The 21,447-nt window shown below is 35.5% G+C and overlaps 1 protein-coding gene across 8 annotated transcripts in view; it reads left to right on the top strand.

Annotated features, from left to right (window-relative positions):
• Window positions 1-20,410, top strand: part of PRP4K (pre-mRNA processing factor kinase PRP4K) — a 34,187-nt gene extending 13,777 nt beyond the window's left edge. The window contains exons 4-18 of one of the 8 annotated variants that reach the window (XR_012497341.1): window positions 821-868; window positions 1,959-2,114; window positions 4,340-4,421; window positions 5,749-5,959; window positions 8,681-8,754; window positions 10,201-10,291; window positions 10,944-11,091; window positions 12,151-12,288; window positions 12,908-13,061; window positions 15,734-15,848; window positions 16,443-16,594; window positions 17,724-17,810; window positions 18,910-19,187; window positions 19,517-19,649; window positions 20,160-20,205. Coding sequence is in view for 3 of the 8 variants with exons in the window: in XM_019752367.2 (XP_019607926.1) it covers window positions 821-868; window positions 1,959-2,114; window positions 4,340-4,421; window positions 5,749-5,959; window positions 8,681-8,754; window positions 10,201-10,291; window positions 10,944-11,091; window positions 12,151-12,288; window positions 12,908-13,061; window positions 15,734-15,848; window positions 16,443-16,594; window positions 17,724-17,810; window positions 18,910-19,113 (1,660 nt within the window). In the remaining 5 variants the exon portion in view is untranslated. Of the gene's footprint in view, window positions 1-820; window positions 869-1,958; window positions 2,115-4,339; window positions 4,422-5,748; window positions 5,960-8,680; window positions 8,755-10,200; window positions 10,292-10,943; window positions 11,092-12,150; window positions 12,289-12,907; window positions 13,062-14,917; window positions 15,042-15,733; window positions 15,849-15,942; window positions 16,099-16,442; window positions 16,595-17,723; window positions 17,811-18,909 lie in introns of those variants that run through there. The other 7 variants (XR_012497345.1, XR_012497343.1, XR_012497344.2 and 4 more) reach the window with 7 other exon arrangements.
• The last annotated feature ends 1,037 nt before the right edge of the window (window positions 20,411-21,447 follow it).

The raw sequence follows: 21,447 nt of genomic DNA, 5'->3' as shown, positions 1-21,447 counted from the left end.
AGATGATAGAGTTTATTTTGTGGAGTTTTTGTTCTTTATAGTTTTATTTTCTTACCTGTAGTTTTCACCCTTGAACAACATAGGATACATCAAAAATCCACCTATAAATTTTCATTCTCCACAAACTTAACTATTAATAGCCTAGTATTGATTGGAAGCCTTACAGATAACATAAACAGTTGATTAAAACATGTTTTGTATTTTATATATGTTATATACTGTAGTCCTACAATAAAAATAGAGAAAAGAACATATTAAGAAAATCCTAAGAGAGAATACTTTATTGAAAAAAATTCCGCATATAAGTGGACCCATGCAGTTGAAACAGTGTTGTTCAAGAATCAGCTGTACTTTGTTTCTTCCCGTATTTCTTTTGCTGCTTATTTATCTTTTCATTTGAAGACTTTCCTCAGATAGCTTGATTCTTCCTTGCTGCCTGTTATGATATCAAGTTAAGCAATGAGAAAGCTGAATAGAAGCTTTCTTCCATTCTGATAATATAGAACTTTAGCATATCAGCAACTATACATCTTTTCTTTGAGGCTGGTGAGTTTTCCAGAATCCTCTTATCTCCTGCTGGAGAGTATACAAGGTCTGACAATTAAGTTTGCGAACTCATCCTAGAGAATTGCTACAGAACTCATTGCTGAATATCACTACGGTTACTTTCAAAGCGCACCCCTTGGAAAGCTATGCACTGATGCCAGTGCCTGGTTCACCCTTCAAAGCCATTTTGGAACTCTTTTTCTGGAATGACCATCAGAGCTGTTGTCGTATTACCCTTGATGTCCTGAATGTCATCAAAATGTCTTCCTTTCAGATTTCCTTTCTCTTCGAGTAAAGAAAGAAGGCATTGGGGCCAGATCAGGTGAGTAGGGAGGGTGTTCCAATACAGTTATTTGTTTACTGGCTAACAACTCCCTCACAGACAGTGCTGTGTGAGCTGGTGCATTGTCGTGATGCAAGAGCCATGAATTGTTGGCGAAAAGTTCAGGTTCGTCTAACTTTTTCACACAGCCTTTTCAGCACTTCCAAATAGTAAACTTGGTTAACTGTTTGTCTAGTTGATACAAATTCATAATGAATAATCCCTCTGATATCAAAAAAGGTTAGCAACATCGTTTTTGACTCTTTATTTGGACTGACTGAACTTTTTTGGTCGGGGAGAATTGGCTGACTTCCATTGTGCACTTTGACGCTTTGTTTCAGGGTCATATTGATACACCATGTTTCATCACTAGTGGTAACACGGCCCAAAACATCGTTTTGCCTCTCCACAAGGTCTTGGCAAACTTCGACTCTCCTTTGCTTGCTTTTGTTCATTGGTGAGCTCCTTTGGTACCATTTTTGCACATACCTTACTCATGTCAACATTTTCAGTTAAGATTTTCCTAAATGTTTCTCTGTCGATGTTTGCTTGGTCTGCTATGCTTCTCACAGTCAGCCAATGATTTTGATGCAGAATTCGACAAATTTTTGCAGTGTTTTCGTCAGTTCTGCTCGTTACTGGCTGCCCTGACCTCTCTTCATCAACGATGCAGTCTCTCCCCTCAGAAAAATGTTTAATCCTTGTACACTGCCATTTTCTTCGTGGCATTATCCCCACAAACTTGGACTAACATGTCCCTGATTTCACTTCCACTCTTGCCAAGTTTAACAAGAAACGTAATGTTTGTTTGTTGCTCTAATTCAAGCTTAGACATTCTCATGACGGCACACAAAAACATGCAACAACAATGAACACCACTCAGCAAGACACCACCACATATTGACACGAACACAGCTGTGAGACACTGATATACCAAGGTCATGAAACCTTACTGAGCCTTTTGTATAGTGCTGCCAGTGTAAGCGCACAGTGGCAAGTTTGCGAACTTAATTGTCAGACTTCGTAGACATGGCTGGCACTAGAGTTTTGGTCCTTCATAATGTAGACTTCATCTTTTCCTCTCAAATAGGGACAGAGGTCGGAGGAGCAGATCACGCATGAGAAGGCGGTCTCGATCACGGGGGGGCCGTAGACGTAGGAGTAGAAGCAAAGTGAAGGAAGATAAATTTAAAGGAAGTCTTTCTGAAGGAATGAAAGTTGAACAAGAATCTTCATCTGATGATAAGTAAGAGTGTAATTTTCTCATAATTTTCTTTTTCTAATTTAGAGAAACACTGTTTGACTTGAAAATCTTTAATTTCCACCTGAATATTATAAGTGAGCCCTTTCATTTGGTCCTAAATATAAAAGTTAGTCTTTTGTTCATATTTTATAGGTTATATGGCAGAGCTTACTGTTTTCTGAATTTGTTGGCTAGAGTGAATATTAGGCCATCATTTTATTACGAACTTTCCCTTCTTTATTTTTATTAGGAACAACAGGCGTATTAGATAGTCCTGCCAATCTGAATTACCAATTTTGTGGGGGAAATTTTAATAGTAATTTTAGATTTTTTTAGTTTGTGTAAAATGATACAATCTTTGCAGCTGAAGCTGTCTGGTGACAGGTATGCTTGTTAAAATGTGGAAAAATGCAGAAACACTTCAGTGTTTAACAGTATAGTGAGGAAATTTTTAAAAATATGAACTTAGTTATCTAAATGGAACATCTTAAAAATAAATAAGACTTATTTCGAGCAGTCGTTCTCAAAAAGGGGGTGATTTCACCTCCCCATTTGGCAACGTCTAAGACTTTATGTTGTCATCCAGTGGCTACAGGCCAGGGATACTGTTCAGTACCCTCCAGTGCACATGACAGCTCCCCACAATGAATTGTCAAATGTCAGTAGTGCTAAGAACAGGAAATCCTGATTAAAGAACTAAGTGATAAGAAAATTGAGTAGGACAAATGTGTCATACGAGGTATGATCAAAAGATATGGTGAATTTTTAAATTAAAAAAATTGTTACAGTAAAAGATACATTATCATTAAGCCTCCTCACTTCAAACACACTTATCCCATTGTTCTTGCCACTTTCTGAAGCAGTCTGGAAGTCCTTTTGTGTGTGTCTTAGTTGTGCTGTCGTGGCTGCCTCGATGTCTTGAATCATTCTGACTTTGGGGAAGAGCCACAAGTCTCATGGTGCCTGATCCGGTGAATAAAGTGAATGAGGACACACTGCAGTGTTTTTATTTGACAGAAATTCCTGTACCAGAAGTGATGTGTGACGCGAGTCTTTCTGTTGTGTTTATAAAATACGGTGAATGCTGCTACCAAGTGCCATCCAACGGAAAGGCAGAGATCTTCAATCTGGGAAGTGGCACATTGAACCTTAGTAACTGTGTGACAAGTTTCAGCTTGTTCGGTGTAGTCAGTCGGGTGTGAGCTACGGTTGAGAGGTATGTTTTGAAGTGTGCCATAATCATCATGACAATGCTCTGTGTCACATGTCACTTCTGGTATATGACAATTTTTGTCAAATAAAAACATTACAGTGTGTCCTCATCCACCTTATTCACCGCATCTGGCACTGTGTGACTTCGGCTCTTCCCATAGTCAGAATGATTCAGGAAATAGAGGCAGCCATGACAGCGCCACTAAACACACTCACAAAAGAGGACTTCCAGAACTGCTTCAGACAGTGGCAAGAACAATGGGATAAGTGTGTTTGAAGTGAGGGGGAGTATTTTGAGGGGGATTAATGCAATGTGTCTTTCACTGTAATCACTTTTTTAAACAGTCACCAAAGTTTTTGATCACACTTCGTGCATCGAATCTGACACCTTCAGAGTGCAGTTTGCTTATTCTTCTGCAGTGAACATTGAGCAGATCATAGCAAAGGCTGCTCCTGCAGAGATCCTACAGGTTGTGGAGGAGTTCTTTCGTGGACAATTGGGACCAGTCTAGGGCAGGGTTTGGAAGTAGAGCCACATTCCCCTTCAGACTGTATGCAAATGCTTACATGTGCATTTTTGATGGGGGAAAGAACTATAGCTTTCAAAGGGTTCTGTAACTCAGAAATTTACTTGTCTGTCCCTCTTGTTTTGTAGGTGTGAAAACTGATAGTAGAGGGGTGAAATAATTTTACTAATATTAAGGTCATGGCAGAGCCAGTGATGAAATTTTTTAAATTTAGGGATCTTTCTTTTGTTCCCAGTTTTGGTGCCATGAAACAGGTGAGAAGAATGAGACAGAAGGTTAAGTTACTTGCCAGCATTCCAAACCAGGCATGGAGACAGTTTAGAAAGAGAGATAAAGAGAGTAAGATGGCTTAAAACTTGCTTGAAATTACTGGTGACTTAGGTTTTCCAGCTTTTATTTCTAAAACATAAAATTATGATTTTGGAATCTCTAAGGATATTTGAAATTAATTACATGTATGTGTGATTTTTTATTTTTATTTTTTATAAGCCTTGAAGACTTTGATGTAGAGGAAGAAGATGAAGAGGCCCTGATAGAACAGAGAAGGATACAAAGGCAAGCAATTGTTCAGGTATGGGATTTTAGTAAAATTTTCTTCACTCTTTAAATAATCACTATTTTAGTAAGATAAAGGTTTTTTATTTTAACAAAGAAGTGATAGTGGTAACGATTTTAATAGGTCTTGAAAAATGATAGTTTCTTAATAAAATTGAAATGGTTGCCCTTTTTGTTATGCATAGGATGCTGATATAAACCTCTTTTCTAAGACATAAAATTTGTAATTTGCTTTTTTTAAGTTAATTGAACAGAAAAGCCCTCATAAATGAGTATAGAATAAATTGGAGGAATTTCGTTTAGCATAAATTATGCCTGTTACTTTGGGGAAAAAAAAATCAAACATTTTAATGTCTAATAAAATGGCAAATTTTCTAATGCAAATGTGATTGTTTAACTGGAACATTTCAAAAATAATTTTAAGACTAGTTTAGAGCTATGCAATTTAAAAAATTAGGTGGGGAAAGGGTGTTATGCATAGTTGATAAGATCATTTAATGATAAGGTTCGCTGCATTGGGAGATTGTCAGTTCTTCCTTGGCTGTCCTGGGATAAAGCCATGGCCACTAGATCTTTTGTGGATGGCAGTCCCTGTAGAGTGCCTTCTCTCATCATTATTAGAATTTCTTCTAATGATGGGAAGGAAGAATTCTGAAAGACGTGAAAAATGTTTAGGTGCTATAAGGACAGCAGACAAAGGGACAGGACAGTCGTGGCAGCTCACCTAAATACACATAGCAAACCATAAATTAGGTAGTTGTATGTCAGAGTGAAGGGAGAACTTGAATCACCAGAGGCTGTAGGGAATTCCAGAGGAAACTTAACTTTCTGGGGCACTGATGAAATTGTTATTAAACTGAGATCCCTTAAAACTTGCTTGAATCTTTTTTTGTTCTTGCCCAGGTCCACAATCCTTTATCTTCATTTGGCTTTGGGGCCAAATGTGCTTCAGAACTCAGTAATATTTGAATTTTAGAAAGGTATCTGTGTGTATTAACCCTATTAGTGGGGTCTAGAACATTACCCCATCATCAAATATGTTAGTGTTTCTGCAGTGAGGCATGTTATGTTCACGCTGAGGAGGTAAACTATAAATAGTGTCGCATCTGCTCTGGTCAGATTTTGCCACCTAATGAAGGTACACCATACATAAAAACATCTTTTAGAGTTTCGTGGATTTTGGAATTCTGTATAAGGGATTGTGGATCTGAATCAAGGCATCAGTACCTTTAAAAAAGGTTTAACATTATTTTATCTGACTCTTAACTTTTTAATGCAGCACCTCTAAGCAAATGCATTTAGATAGCATCAAATTTTATGAAAATAATGTATTATTATTGCAGAAATATAAATATCTTGCTGAAGATAGCAATATGTCTGTGCCATCTGAACCAAGCAGCCCCCAGAGCAGTACTCGTACACGGTCACCTTCTCCAGACGACATTCTGGAAAGGGTAGCTGCTGATGTTAAAGAGTATGAACGGGAAAATGTTGATACATTTGAGGCCTCGGTAAAAGCCAAGCATAATCTAATGACAGTTGAACAAAATAATGGTAAGTTAGATTTTTGTTCTGACCATGCTTTTCTCTGAATTTTTAGCTCCGTAAACTTCATAATGAGAGATTATTTTGGGATGGGGAAAGTAAAAGGGACTAGGAATGTGGCTCCTGCTAATCTTAATAGTAATACAATATTCAGTGGATCCCAGTGAATGTTCTCTAAAAATGTGTTTTATTAGTTATATAATCGGAAAAGTATATTGAATTCCCACATACTCATTATCTTTTGTTTTGCTTGCTAGGGTATTTTAAAGCACAGCCTAGCCATTGTTTTCATTTCATCTGTAAATATTTCCATTTGTATCTTTGTTAAAGACTTAACAGTTGGTTTGAATCACAATCTAAATAAGATGCACAAACTGTATTGGGGGTGAATATCTCTTAAGTCTTTCTGAGTCTTAATAGTTTCTTTCCTCATCCTCCCCCTGCCATTTACTTTTGAAGAGACCAGAGTCATGTGTCCTGCAAACTTCTTTTCTGACTTTCTGACTGCATTCTTGTGTCTTTTATCTTATTTCCTCTATCTTCAGTATTTCTTAGTGTTAGAGACTTCAATAGATTTAGGTTTAATTTTTTTTGGCAAACATTTTTCATAAGCGGTGGTGTGTACTTGCGTCACATCAGGTAGCATGTGGTGTGTGCCTGTCGTGTTTTCCATTCTTTGGTCACCCCAAAATGTCATTTATACAGGACAGGCATGGTAAATGCTTGATTATCTTCCTTTATTGACCAATTTTGGGCATAGAACAGAGTTGATGCCCTAGCAACCTCCACAGATGACCAGTGAGATTTTGGTTGTTTTTCTTGGGTTTTAGTTGATATTGTTTTGTTCTTGTGTTTCAATCCATTTCTAGCATTTTTCTTTTTGAAGCTCAGATTGTTCTCTCTTCAGCTGAGGCACGGAGAGAGCCCTTTTAAGTGGTTTTTAATGTCTTTTGACCCATACTGTGTAGTCTGCTTTTTTACTTTCTGGATCAGTATTGGAATATTTTCTGCCTGTCAAAGGTCAAATAGTAAATATTTTAGGCTTTTGTAATTATTTGAGACTTTTTTCCTCTGTTCCAACTACTGAATTCCGCTGTTGTAGTGCAGAGGCAGCCATAACCAGCATGGATGAATGAGTATGGTTGTGTTCCTCAAAAAAGTATATGGACACCGAAATTTGAATTTTATGAAATTTTCACGAGTCATAAAATCTCCATGTTTTTCCCCAAACATTTAAACGTGTACAGATGGGCCATACAAAAATAAACAAGGGCCAAATTTGGCCCAGCTTGTAGTTAGCTGACTCCTTTTTTATGACAGTCAGATCAGCAATTGCTCCAAGGAACCCTGGTTCCAGTTATTAGGAAACACCATTTAGAGATCACAGCGTGCTTAGAGGTACCCATTACTCCTTGGCCTTTTTTGTGGACATGGCTAGGAAATACATACGTTTTTGGAAAGGAGGAGCTCATGCTGTTATTGCCAGTTAAAATGTGAGATTGTGGGGTTTTTATTAATTTTAGATTTTATATATCTGTTTCTTTTACAGTGAAAAACTTGTTCCGATAACACGGTAACTTAGGTTATTATTTTGAAATTTTCATACACAGTTGTCAGTATGATTTAATTAAATCTGAATGCAATTTGAAATTTAATGGTTCTTTTTGTCTTTAGGATGCATTCCAAGGTATAAACTCTTAAATGTGTTTTAAAGTCATTTGAAATAATTCTCCTGTGTGGTTACACTGCTAGTGTAATAGGTTTAGGTTTATTTTCATTTGCTTTTCATTTTTAATTTCTGGATTTTTTAAAATTATTAACATATTTCCTGTGTATGTATTTGTGTTCTACCTACATGGGCACACAAAAAAAGCATACTATACAAACTCATTACTTTTTACAGCTGCATACTAGTTCAGTGTAATTAACGTGCCAGTTTATTTAATCTGTCTTCTAATAGTGGAACTTGGAGTGCCCAGTTGGAGCATTAGTTATAATAGTGTTGTACATTACATCATTTTTTATGCTTGCTACTGTGTTTTTCAGATGGTTTCCTAGAAGTGGGATAGCTGGGTCAGAAGAGTTAATGAATATATGGTTTTGCTATATATTTCCAAATTCCCCACTATAATGGTTGCACAATTTTTGCCATCCCACAAGCAATGTCTGAGTACTTGTTTATCCAGAGCCTTGTTAACAGAATGTTGTTATACTTTCGGGTTTTTAGCCAGTCTCATAGAAGAAATACAGTATTTCATTGCAATTTTAATGTGCATTCTTTTTTTTCTGGGAACTTTTTAGCTTTTTTTGCCCAGTTTTTTATGTGGTTATTGGACTTCTTAGGAGAGAAATACGTATAGATCTATGTCTGTAGTGAGGATATTAAACTTTTGAGATTTAAGTTGCAATTTAGAAATGTAATTTTTTTAAAGAGGAGCTTTTTTGTTTTACTCCATAATAATTGTGTAGCTATTAGCAAATTAATTTAACATTGGTGAAATAATTAATATTAGGTCTTTCAATTTTATGAAATGCACCCTTTAATAAAAAGTGGATAGCTTTATATATCTTAAGTGTTATAAAGTGATTTTAAGTTGGGTGTTAATGAAAAACTGATGTGCAAGAGGAAGAAAGATTTGAATTGCTATTAGTGATTTTCCATTGACTTATTATTTGTGCTTTAATTTGTATCTCTTCATTTTTCAAATATTAATGCTAATTTTCATTAAGGTTCATCGCAGAAGAAGCTTTTGGCACCTGATATGTTTACAGAATCTGATGATATGTTTGCTGCATATTTTGATGTAAGTAATTTTGTCATAAAAACACAAAAAGTATATATAACAAATATGTATTTGTTGATAGGTAGATATAAACACATACAGATATATATATATATATATATATAGAGAGAGAGAGAGAGAGAGAGAGAGAATAAAGCAAATTAATAAATGTTAACAGTTGGGCAGTCTGGGTGAAGGGTATCTGGAAACTTTGTACTAGTTTTGCAACTTTTCAAAGTCTGAAATTCAGTCAAATTTTAAAATAAGTACAGCAGAACACTTTGAGAGCTTTGTAAAAATTAAACGCAATGACTTAAACGTGTACTTTTGTGAAACAACTTTTCTTGGATTTACAAACTTTGTGTGTGTGTGTGTGTGTGTGTGTGTGTATGAATGATAGATGAGACAAGATGATGTCAGTAGTTTCCAGACCTTTTATTAGAACAAAGCTCACTTTGGGCTTTTATATTGTAGGTGATGGAGAACTTAATGATTTGGAGCCTAATTCATTGAAGAGTTGAAAATGTTATAAGGAGAGGGTTAAGAAATTTTGGTCTGTTAGCGATTTTTATCAGTGCCTTTTCTTAAAAAAGTCTTAAAAACTAATGAAAGTATGAGACCACTTTCATTATAAATTTAAGAGAACATGAAAAATAAGGAAGCTTTGGTAAGGGGAAGTGAGAAGGAGAAACATACTAACAGGGAAATTAAAAATGGAATAAGATAAGCAATCAGTGCCCAGAATTCAGCAGACATTGGTAATTGGCTTAAGTAATGTGTCACATATATATATTTTGGAACAGGAACACCCCCCCAAAAAAAGGGTTAAGAAGGGATGAAATAATTATTGAGCCATCATTTGTCTGCATAATACTGAATGATTTTCTGGGTACCATGGAGAGTGATATTCAATAAAGACTCTTCAGAAGTATCAGAGACTCTTAAATTTCCCACACAGACTCAGCTAGTCCAGCCAGTGACATTTCATGCATATATGGGAAGAAAAGCAAGGGGTGGTTACATGGACAAGGCAATAAAAGAAACGTGAAAATTAGTAGGAAAGAGAGAGAGAGTTGGACACTGATTATTAACTGAACACCCATCTGTAATTTTTGTCCTCCTCTATCATTAGTTATGGGAAAATAGGTGTAGTTTAAGTTTTTATTTTCATTTATAATGCTCTAGTCATATTCCTAAAAGTTTTTGAAGACACTCGCTTAATTCTTTTTTTGCGGGGGGAGGGGGAGCATTGTTGTGAATGCAAGAGATTTGTGATGCAAGAGATTTTGGCAATCACGTTTCATCTATGTCACATTTACATGAGTGATAATAAGACTTTATTTAATTTGCCATAAAAATGTTACCATTAAATTACAGCTGGTTTCACCCATTTTTGTTTTAAACAAAGTGCTTTAAATTTCTGCCTGATTAGTTGATAAACAGCTCATGTTGCCTCCTTAATTTCAGAGTGCTCGTCTTCGGGCTGCTGGCATTGGAAAAGATTTTAAAGAGAATCCCAACCTCAGGGATAACTGGACTGATGCAGAAGGCTATTATCGTAAGTTCACAATTCTTACTTATTTTAGAGTCCATTGTAATAGTTTGTAAAAGTATGTTGCTTGATGCACTCACACATTGAAGAACTGTGAAAGTCACATCACGGTGCCATCACTTAAAAAGTGTGGTACATCCAGCAGCTGCTGAACCCGTATTGTATTCCAGTAAGGAGCTCAGAAACATGACAGACTGAAGCCAGGTAAAGACGTGATGTGCACCTGAAATCTGTTCAGTTCTTTTCAGCCATGAGATAATGTTCCAGAGGATGAGGTATGTCACTTGCTTATCTTAAGCCAAGAAAAACAACACATAGGGAACTTGGCATAGCAGTCATGCAGTATTTGTCATGCAGGCCTACAAGTTGGAAACACTTCAGCAGGCACATTTTATCTCTATTCAGTGTTAAAATCATCAGCAGTTGATAGGACAGCAGAAACTCCTTGTAATGATTGGAAGTGGGCATGCAACTTTAATTGTGTTGTGAAAGAGAGAGACCAGTGAGGCAAGGCTTTGATTCTCCATGGTATTTAGGAAACCAAGCACACAGATTTGACACATTTTTAAAGTAACTGCACTGTGTTTCCTACCTTGTGGTTTATTCTATGCATCTCTGTTTTAGTAAAAAATTCTAATTTTTTAATTTACGTTTTTAGGTGTGAACATAGGTGAAGTACTAGATAAGCGCTACAATGTGTATGGCTACACTGGACAGGGTGTATTCAGTAATGTTGTACGTGCCAGAGATAATGCAAGAGCCAACCAGGAAGTGGCTGTAAAGATCATCAGAAACAATGAGCTCATGTAAGTTCAGGAAAATATGTGATGAAACCTTTAGGAACACAGGTATTCACAAATGAACATTTTTAAATGCCATTTTAAAAAGTGTAATAATCTGTATAAAACAAGTATTGCAATTAAAAAATGACAGAAGCAGTTCTTTTTTACTCAATTTTTAATTTATAGCCTTGTGTTATATGTGAAGTACTAGAACTATAGGCTGATTTGTATTTAATTCATTTCAGTGCATTTCAGTACCTACTATGTGCACTAATATCAACTTAGACTCCTTCCTTCTACTGCTTGTCTTATGGCCATCTTTTGCTGTGAATATCTTAAGCTCAAGACCAGAGGTGAGAAATAAAAGGATCATATTGATTAGCTGTCACTGAGCATATGGTGGCCTGCAAAGTGAAAACTGCTTTATCAGATAGTTCTGGGAAATATTTGTATCTTTTCTCTGTTGTGCCTTTTTCATTTAATAAAGGTAATTGTCATACACATATGTTTTAAAGCATAATTTATACCACACACTGAGTTGGTGTTAAAGTCAACTTACCATCTGTTTTGAAATACCAGGAAGGACAGGTAGATTTATACTGAAGTCTTAGGTTGCCTGAGGCTTAGAAAATTCTTTTTGTTTTGTTTTGATGGTAATCCCCAACCTTTGTATTATAAACACTTAACTTTTTAAAATGTAGCTTATTGACAAATTATAACTAGAATTTCAGAGTATAACCAAATAATAAAATTTGGTAAGACATTCCTTAATTAGACTCTTAAGGAACCAAGACTTGTATACAATAAGACTTGACATAAAATATGCAAGATTGATTTGCCTTCAAGCAAGCTGGGTTTGTTCCTCAGTGTTTCTGTTTTGTTGGTTGGTTTTTTTTGGAAATTAACTCCATGAAAACAGTATTTGGTTAAGTCTAAAGTGTTGTGTGAATGATACAGAGACTTGTCATTTCTCAACAGATTTATTACTACTTTAAAAATGCAAACTAACATATCACCTATGATACATCAGACTGAAACTAGCAAATGTATTTCATTTTGACCTAATTTTCTTTTTCGTTCCAGGCAAAAAACTGGTTTAAAAGAACTAGAATTCTTGAAAAAACTTAATGATGCTGATCCTGATGACAAATTTCATTGTTTGCGGCTCTTCAGACACTTTTATCACAAACAACATCTCTGCCTCGTGTTTGAACCTCTCAGGTACAGTGTCAAAACCTGTGCACCGATTTTCTAGGTGTTTGGTGTGGTTTTTTTTTTCCCCGTTTTTCTTTTTTTTTTTTCCCCATTTAGCTCTGGTTTTTGTTTTAACTTTTGGATAAGAGCTGATTTTGTGACAATCATTAATGTTAATAAACATTAGACTGTATATTATGTGCCAGGCACTAATCGCTTTTAGCCTTCAACTTAACAGAAAGATTCTCTGAAAATTAAATACTTCAAGGAAGAATTAAGCCAGAATTGAAAAGAAAAGGGAATAGTGGAATTAGAAATACGATTTTGATCTTCAAAAGTATGGCTTCATTGTTAGGCTTTCAAATGTAAACCCATTCTGAAATCAGTATGATTTTTACCATTGCACATCTTTCCTTCTATTTGTTTTGAAAATTGAGTTTTGGAAAATTGTGTCATGTATACACCATTTCATATGCTCTCATTTCAGTGTGGAATAATTTATCAAACTTTGTTTTGGGGGGGTGGTTATCAAACAGGACATTTTCATTGTAATTTGACTTGATTTTACTTTATGCTTAAAAGTTTTCTGCCTTTTTATTTTCATTTTGCATTCTAACCCCTAACTTTTTTTTTTCTCTCCTAAAAGTATGAATTTACGAGAGGTGTTAAAAAAATATGGTAAGGATGTTGGTCTTCATATTAAAGCTGTAAGATCCTATAGTCAGCAGTTGTTCTTGGCATTGAAACTCCTTAAAAGATGCAATATCCTGCATGCAGATATCAAGCCAGACAATATCCTGGTAAGTCAGTCAGGCTGTCTTGTACATCTGTGTATCTTCTTACGAGTAATGTGAGATTACCATTGTATTATTCTAGAAATGACATCTTAGAAGAAAAGTTCACTGTATTTATTTCTCATTCAAAATGACTTTACCAATTTTCACTTTTTTGGAAATTGGGTCATGAAGTTTTAAAGTATATAGAAATAGGAAATAGGTCACTGTCCCAATTTTTTCTTTCTGATTGATGGGTTTAGAGTACACACAAATCCCAAGAATACTTTAATGTAGTAATGATGGACTTCCTGTAGTATCTAAAAAAAAGTGCTGCACATGTTGCTTTTTTGAAATAAGTGTTTGCACTTCTTTGTTATCTAATTTTATAGACTGATGGAATTAGGGACAGTTAATGGAATTTTACAGACTGATAGAGTTAGGGACATGTAAGGGAATTACCCTCTTACACAGATACTTGGAGTTGAGTTTAAAGGTCCCCAGGAGTAACTCTTTTTTCCTTTATTCTGTATTGCTTTAGAAGCTGTAACTTCTGGGAGCGCAAACACAGTAAAAGCTCAGTTGTGGTTGGGCATTATATTGAAAGGCATCCCTTTCAGTCTTGCCCTCTCCTAACGAAGGGCTTCTGGTCCCTGGTAGTATGCAGATTTCACAACATTCATGATTCTGAAATTGAGAAATATATATCCTCATAGTGGAGTGACTTATGCACGCACTCCTCCCCTCCCCATTCCCATTTCTTCACCCTATTAGTCTGTAGTGGTCAGAGTTGGGGGCGTGTTCACAACTTGGGGAATTCCTAGCTCATCTTCCAATAACATATTCCACACTTGAAGAAGACTATGATACCACTAAAGTATTTTCTTCCATACTACCACATTAATAATGAGGCATTCCATTTTGATATGTTTCGTCTGCGTTTATAATGTATTACATATCGAATATAACTTGGTTAGAGCAGCAGTCATTACAGTGAAATGGGAGGTACGTTATGAATTAATTGTTGACTTGCCTAAGTAAGCTTCAAAGTTGATTTTACATCAACTTTTTTCTTTTTAAATTGTGAAATATACCATCTATATCAAAGAATTATAAAATACGTAGTTTAAAGATGATTAGACAGTAAAGTGAACATCTGTTTAACCACCCCACGTGGAAATTAAAGAATAAGACATTTGCCAGTATCTTAGAAGTTCTTGTTCTTAAATTTCATTTTTCCTTGAGTTGATGCTAAACTAGTATAGGTTTTCACATGGATTTCTGACACGGAATGTTTTCCCATCTTCCTGATAAAGGAAGATATAGACATCAGAGACCACATGGAGCTGTTAAGTGAAAACCCAAATCTTTTAGCCGATGATTTCAGCCATCAATGTGGTAGAAGTACCATATTCCTTACGGGCAGTAGAAGCTGTGTAGCCAAACTGAAGTGTTCCCAAGTGTGGATCCCCTGCTATTACTTACAGCATTTTAGCTAGCCCAAGAGTTCCACTGATAGATTCTAATTTTAAAATGGTCCTGGGGTTTTCTCTGGGTATTGCAACTGCATTCTTAAGTAGCTGAGTACAGTTTATACTTTAAAAAGCTTTGAAAGTCCTTTTCCTTTTGAAGATACCTGTTTTCTTGATTCCCCCAGATGAAGAGAAGGCTTATTGATGTGGCAGTTAAAAATAATCATTTCTATTATTAGCTTAATTCTGTGGATATCTATAAGGGACCAGTCTGTAACACTGACCAAGCTTAATGTTGTCCCAGTAGAGTGTGCCTAGGGCTATTTATTTCAAGTGTTATGTTTCTTTTGGGTGGGAACAGTAGGCCAAGTTCAAGTCCCAACTCGGAATTTGTGTGTGTCTCTTTTGAAGGGGGGAAGGGACTCTGGAATATGAATTATCTGCACTTGTTAATCCTGAACATGCTTCTGACTCATGAGTGGCAGCAGTCATGGGAGCAACTCCAGCCTTTCTCAGCAGATGTCACTGTTACTGTGTATGTTGAAGTATTTACAAAGGAAAAAAGAAACGACTAATATAGAGTTCATGTTTATCAGTTTTGCCAAACATATTTAACATTTTCTTGACTAATACCTTCTTTATATTTAAGGGATTTAATAATTTTTAGACTTAAGTGTGCTAAATTTGGGATGGTGTGTGGCAGCTTCTGATGAAGAATGTTCTGGGTTTTTTTTTTGGTCCAAATTTAATCTGAATCATCCATCTGTTTTCATTGCCATCAACTTTCTGGCAACTGAAAGTTAGCTTAAGTCAACTGAAAGTTAATCTAAGTCCGATCCCTTATTAATGAACGTTGTCATGTTTCTTTAAGTAGTAATTTGACTTTATTCAGGTATTCTGGGGATTTTAGAAGATGCCTTTGCTTCAGTGAGACTTTTCTCTTACTACCCCACCCTTTTATAAATAGCATTGGTTAAAATTAATTTTACTTGGTATTAGCCCATATTTCCTCACTGGAAAAAGTTCTTTTACTAATTACAATCAAATACATGGTAGCTCTTAATTTTCATGATAAGGAAATTGACTTATAAAATAATTATAAAAGGAATTTTTAAATGAGTGACTTTGTTCTCAGTATTGGAAATAACTTCTCAAAGCCAATTGTTTTTATTTGATTGTCTGAATTATTCCTGGCATGGATTAAACTCATGATAAAATGTTTTGCAGGTTAATGAATCAAAAACTATCTTAAAGCTCTGCGATTTTGGGTCGGCTTCGCATGTTGCGGATAATGACATAACGCCTTATCTTGTCAGTAGATTTTATCGTGCTCCTGAAATCAGTAAGTTTCTTCAAATGTCCTTTGACCTGGGCCACCATATGCGGTGGAAACAGTTTATTGAGAATGTCTAAGTACTGTTTTCATCGTACTTCAGCAGCTGCACGAAGTCATTCCTGAGGAAGGGAACCATAGCAAGTTCATCCTCCTCAGGTGGAATGATGGTAGTTGTGACAGGAGTCTTGGTCATGTCTGGCAAGAGTAGCAAAACAGTTGTGGAAAATCCTCGACTTTAGAAGACTGCTCTTGATTACTCAAGGTCTGATTATCAAATTTATGAATTGTGTGGGACCTTTGTTTTTTCTCTTCATGTTGCCTTGGTTGAGGCTGGTTAGCACCTCCACCAGAGGTGAAAATGAAAAAAGAGAAGAAATACACATTTTTTTCTGCCCCTTCAGTTCCTTCCCCATTCCCTCATTTTTTAAGAATTTAAGAGTTTCTGTTAAAAATTAATAGGAAAGAACATGAAACTAATGCCAAAGTGAGGTGTTCAGATTGTGGTTACAGAGTTCAAACTAAATTAATCCCCCATTAATGGGAATCAATAGTTGTTGATTGTTTTATCATCATAGGTTAAAACTTCCATTTTGTTTTCAGTTATAGGTAAAAGCTATGACTATGGTATAGATATGTGGTCTGTAGGTTGTACCTTATATGAACTCTATACTGGAAAAATTTTATTTCCTGGCAAAACCAATAACCACATGTTGAAGCTCGCCATGGACCTCAAAGGAAAGATGCCGAATAAGGTAGGACGTTAGTGTGAGCATTTGTCTTTTCAATGTCTTAGCAGTAATTTCCTCTGGACTGATGGATTGCTGGCACCACTAGTGACTGTAAAACAATGTCAGAGAGGCAGGTATGTGGCTATGATTGCTTTAGCTCTTTCTCAATTTCTGGTTCTAATCAGCCAAGAGCTATCAGAATAGAATAAGAGAACTTTTGTTTTCTTTCTTCCCTCCAAAGTCTGTCTTTGTGCTTTTCTTTTCCCTCTTGAATTAAGCAGACAGTAGAGACCTATACTTTAGAGTAGAATTGGAATTGAGAAAGAAGGTTGATGAGCATAAACTTGTTAAGCAACATATACTTATATGAATGACTGTTTCACGTGTCTGTTCTTCCAGAAGCAGCAGTGTTCTTGGAAGCACACCCTATTGGTAACAGCACCAAAAGTGCTTGAGAGCTGGGATGAAAAAAGATGCAGGTCACGTTAGTTAGATGTAAGGAAGGGCTCAGTCGTTAGAGAAGTAGTGGGTGAACATTGGAAGAGGAACTTGATGGTGGTCAGTTTATTAAAGATTGGAAGTTATTTGGGAAAAGAAGGTACCAAGAAAATTCACTTGAAATGACATCTTTCTAACATAAAACTCAATCCATAATGCTTTGGCCGTAATATCAATTTCTGTTTAACACAAAGCAAGAACTTAAGGGATTTATAAAAATGTCTGGGGGCCATATTTTAGACTTTCATGATTTCAGCTTATGTTATGTTGGACTTGTTTAGAGTAAGTTACACAGGAATTAGCTATGTTAGTATTTGTTTTAACCTGTATCACTTTAGGGCTATTCGAACATAATTTTAAAAATGTCACTATGTTTCTTAACTGCTTAGAGAAAAGGCCCCAATTATGTAATAGTTTTCTTATCTAAGAACAAATGATTTTAAGTCTTTGTTTAATCCTTAATTAGGCATAGTGAAAGCACAAGTTGATACCGTAATTGGTTTAAGTCACTGCCTGGGAAAATATAATAATTTTATGCTCAAATGAGAAACCCAGAGAGAGTAAATATTTGTGACTTGTTATATATCAAATTGTTAAGCCAGACTTTCGAGGTAGTTCAAAACTTAAGTTTTGTATTTTTTTGTTTTATTTCCAGATGATTCGGAAAGGTGTATTCAAAGACCAACATTTTGATCAAAACCTCAACTTCATGTACATAGAAGTTGATAAAGTAACAGAGAGAGTAAGTCTCTTTAATGGTGCCATATTAAATGATGTTATTAAAGAATGAACTGGGCTAGGAGCTCTGAATATTTTAAAACATTAACAATAACTTATTTTTTGTATTGACCAATTCCTGAATAAAATATATCAAGTTATGAAAAAGATGAAGAGATTTTAAAATGTTTATGAGTTAATTTTTATCATAGGTCATATTTAGGCCCTTCTCATTTCTCCTTTGGATCCCTTTCTTGGTCTGGCCTCTCATCCAGCTTCCATACAGCTGTCATAGTGATCTTTTTGAAAACAAATCTGATCATGTTTTACTCTCCCTGCATTGGCTTCCTGTTACCTATAAGATAATACATTTAAATTTCTCAGAATGACAGACTAAGTCCTCTGTGATATGGATTCTGCCATCTTCAACAGTTTCCCCTCACTTCGCTGTACTGCGCAAAACCAACTGTTCCACACTTGGCAGTCAGCCAAAGGGAATGCCGTCTCAGACCTCTGTGCCTTTGTTCACACACCACCCTGAGCTTACTTGCTTCCTTTTCTTCCTCATCCCCTAAAAACAATTATTCAACTTCAAGCCTCAGGTGAAACACACATTTTGTACGAACCTTTCTAAAACCTCTAGGTTGAAGAAAGGACTTTATTTTTGCCCCATTATATTATGTGTCCCTAACTTTATCAGAGCACTTAGTAACACTTCCTGGTATTAACCAGTTTTCATATTTGTCTGTTCCCACTTCAGGGTAGGGAAAGTACAATTCAAAGCAAGGATTTACTGTGTTATTTTTAATTACTTAAAAATGTTTTTGAATTCTCAAATTTTAATTAACCTGTTTCAGAGTTCCTTTCAGTTGTCATAATTTTTACAAAATTATTACAAATGTTTTTTTAAAGTATCATAGCTAACTTGGAGTTAACCTTTTTCATTTAAGTTTTTTGATTGCTTATTGAAAAAATGCGGAGGATAGAGGAAGCCACGTAAAAGTTAAATGAGTAGATGGTAATATATTCTTGTATATTAATATTTTTGGTAGACTAACAGTCTGATTTGTTATATGCCTTTAGTAACTTTATTTAGAGATATGTATTTTTTAAATTATTTTTAGGAGAAAGTTACTGTCATGAGCACTATTAATCCAACTAAGGACCTGTTGGCTGACTTGATTGGGTGCCAGCGACTTCCTGAAGACCAACGTAAAAAAGTACACCAGCTAAAGGACTTGTTGGACCAGATCCTAATGTTGGACCCAGCTAAACGAATTAGCATCAACCAGGCCCTACAGCATGCCTTTATCCAGGAAAAAATTTAAACGAGATGAAGAAGCTCCAAGGGTTTGAGTAATTAAATACAAAGACTGAAGAAATTTCACAGCAGTTTATTAATGTATATAAACTTATAAATATTTCTCCAGCAAATTTGAGGAAGCATGATATATTTGAATTAACACCAAGGGTGATATTTCTTTTAGAAATGTTAGTTAATCTGTTTTGTGTCTTATGTGAAGTTTCACTGTAGAACTGTTTTAACTGCCAAGACTGCACAAAATTACAGTGCTAATGTATATCGTTGCAGTTCACATAAAAGACAGAAGCATCTGTTATAAAATAAGTAGAAATACTGGGTGGTTGATTTACTTTTAGCAGACTTGGCTTCATTTTGGTCTTCAAGTATAATGGCCAGCATAAATGCTGTTTATATTCACGTTTTCCTAGGTGTGTGTGTGCAGGCCACAGCAGCATGCCCTTGGGGTAGTCAGTGCCGAAAGGGGTCTGTTCCTTCTTGAGCCTGCCTGCAGGGATGGTCTCCTTTTAAAGCAGGTTGTGTACAACATTCAGTACACTGAAGGTAAGCTAAACCATCAACATCACTGGTGTTTTAAGATGTTATTTTATTGGAACAATTGACAAATGAGGGATATTAGCTTTGTGGCAGAATTCCCTGCATGTGTGATAATTGATCTTGTTTTATTTTTGGCATTGCAACTGTGGCATAGTTACAATTTCTGTTCTGTTCATCACATTAAAAATTGGAAGAGTATGCGCTTGATGGATAAAGCGCCTTCAGTGTACTGTTTCTAATTAACTTTAATTTTTTAAAATCAACTTGCTATAGACTTTATATATACATTTTGTTAAATACAGTTCCTAGTGACATAGAAACAATGCTTAGTTTTCATTTACTAATTACAAATGTTGAGGCCTAATTCTGAAAGTCCTCATATTTAAAAGTTAGATAGATGACATAATGAAATTTTTAACTATTTGTATGTCATTTTGAAAGTGTACTGCTTTATGGTAAAAGTGTTTTTCATTTGTTCATTGTTTTCATTTGTGATCATGTTGTCTTTCAATACAGGCATAAACCTTCCACTCTTGAACAAAGCAGCTGCTTTTTAAAAGCGGTAATTGCTTCTTTACCTTTTATTTCTTTTGTAAATGAAGCTTTTCTTTAAGACTGTGACTTTAAAGTGTTGTCTATTGCATAAAACAGTTGACATTCACTTATTGTAAAGTGGAGATTGTTCTACTGCATGTGAAGTGGACCATGCAGGCTTCTGTATGTTCTCAGTTTGCATCACTAGATAATAAAGTCTTTTGTGAACAAGGCATTTGTAGCCATTTTTAAAAGTTTTTGTCTTCAGTGCTGGTAAGTCAGGTAAACCATAAATAGTTGAAAGCAACCTTTTGTTTCTCCCTTAAAGTCTTTTTAAAAGAATTATTTGCTAAAGATGTAAACCTAGCCAAAAGTTTATTAATCAGGATCCTAATTATTTCATCAAAAAATTCTACAAATAGTGTCAGCTTTCAGTGTAGTGAGATAATTCCTGTAGGTTATAGGGTATAATTCAGGATTTAACTAATGTTTCTGCTATTTTCTCACTTTTCCTTTTGATGGTGCGGAAAGAGAAAAAAGGAAAACGGGGCACAGGCCATTCAACGCCTTCTCCAAGGGGTCTGATTTGCTGAGACACCAGCTTCACCTTCTTAACAAGGTTATTTCTGACAGCATGTGTAGATAAACATTTAGCAACAGTTTAAAACAAAATCATGTAAATCAGCTTCGTTTTGCAGCACAAAGGAATTTGTATTTTTAACATGGTAGAAGAGAATTTTCAGAAATTTATGTAATATTTTCTGTTTGGGTGGTAAAAATAATTCTTGTCTCCCTAAGGAATATGGAAAGCAATCATATTTTAGGGGCTTAAATAATATTTTTAAATTGTAAATGGGATTTTTTTATTCACCCAGGCACCTAATTACAACAAGCATGCACATTTTGGTGCATTCAAGAATGGAAAATCAGAGTAGCAGCTTTCTTCTGGTGGGTTTTGCTCCATTTAAAGACATGAAATGACTACAGCCAGGAAGGTGATAGATGATATAATAAGCCAGCTTTGAATCTACACCCCATCTCTTCACGGTTTAGACTTACTAGAGTATAATACAAGGTTGTGTTCATCGTCAGGTCGCGTGAGGCCTTGTAAGTGAGGCATCACTGGTGCAGCTGTGACCTTAGTGACACGGGTGTGATTTCCCACCGTTACTTATTTTGGTGACAATATGCTGCATATTCAAGTCTTTTGTAGATATTTTCATTCAAAATAGTTAATATTTTGATGCTTCTGGTGATTTTCATGGCTTCA

This window comes from Rhinolophus sinicus, chromosome 14 (assembly GCF_057876585.1).
Source record: "Rhinolophus sinicus isolate RSI-liver-muscle chromosome 14, RSI-T2T, whole genome shotgun sequence".
Lineage (NCBI taxonomy): Eukaryota > Metazoa > Chordata > Mammalia > Chiroptera > Rhinolophidae > Rhinolophus > Rhinolophus sinicus.
This window is presented reverse-complemented; position numbering and strand designations above follow the sequence as displayed.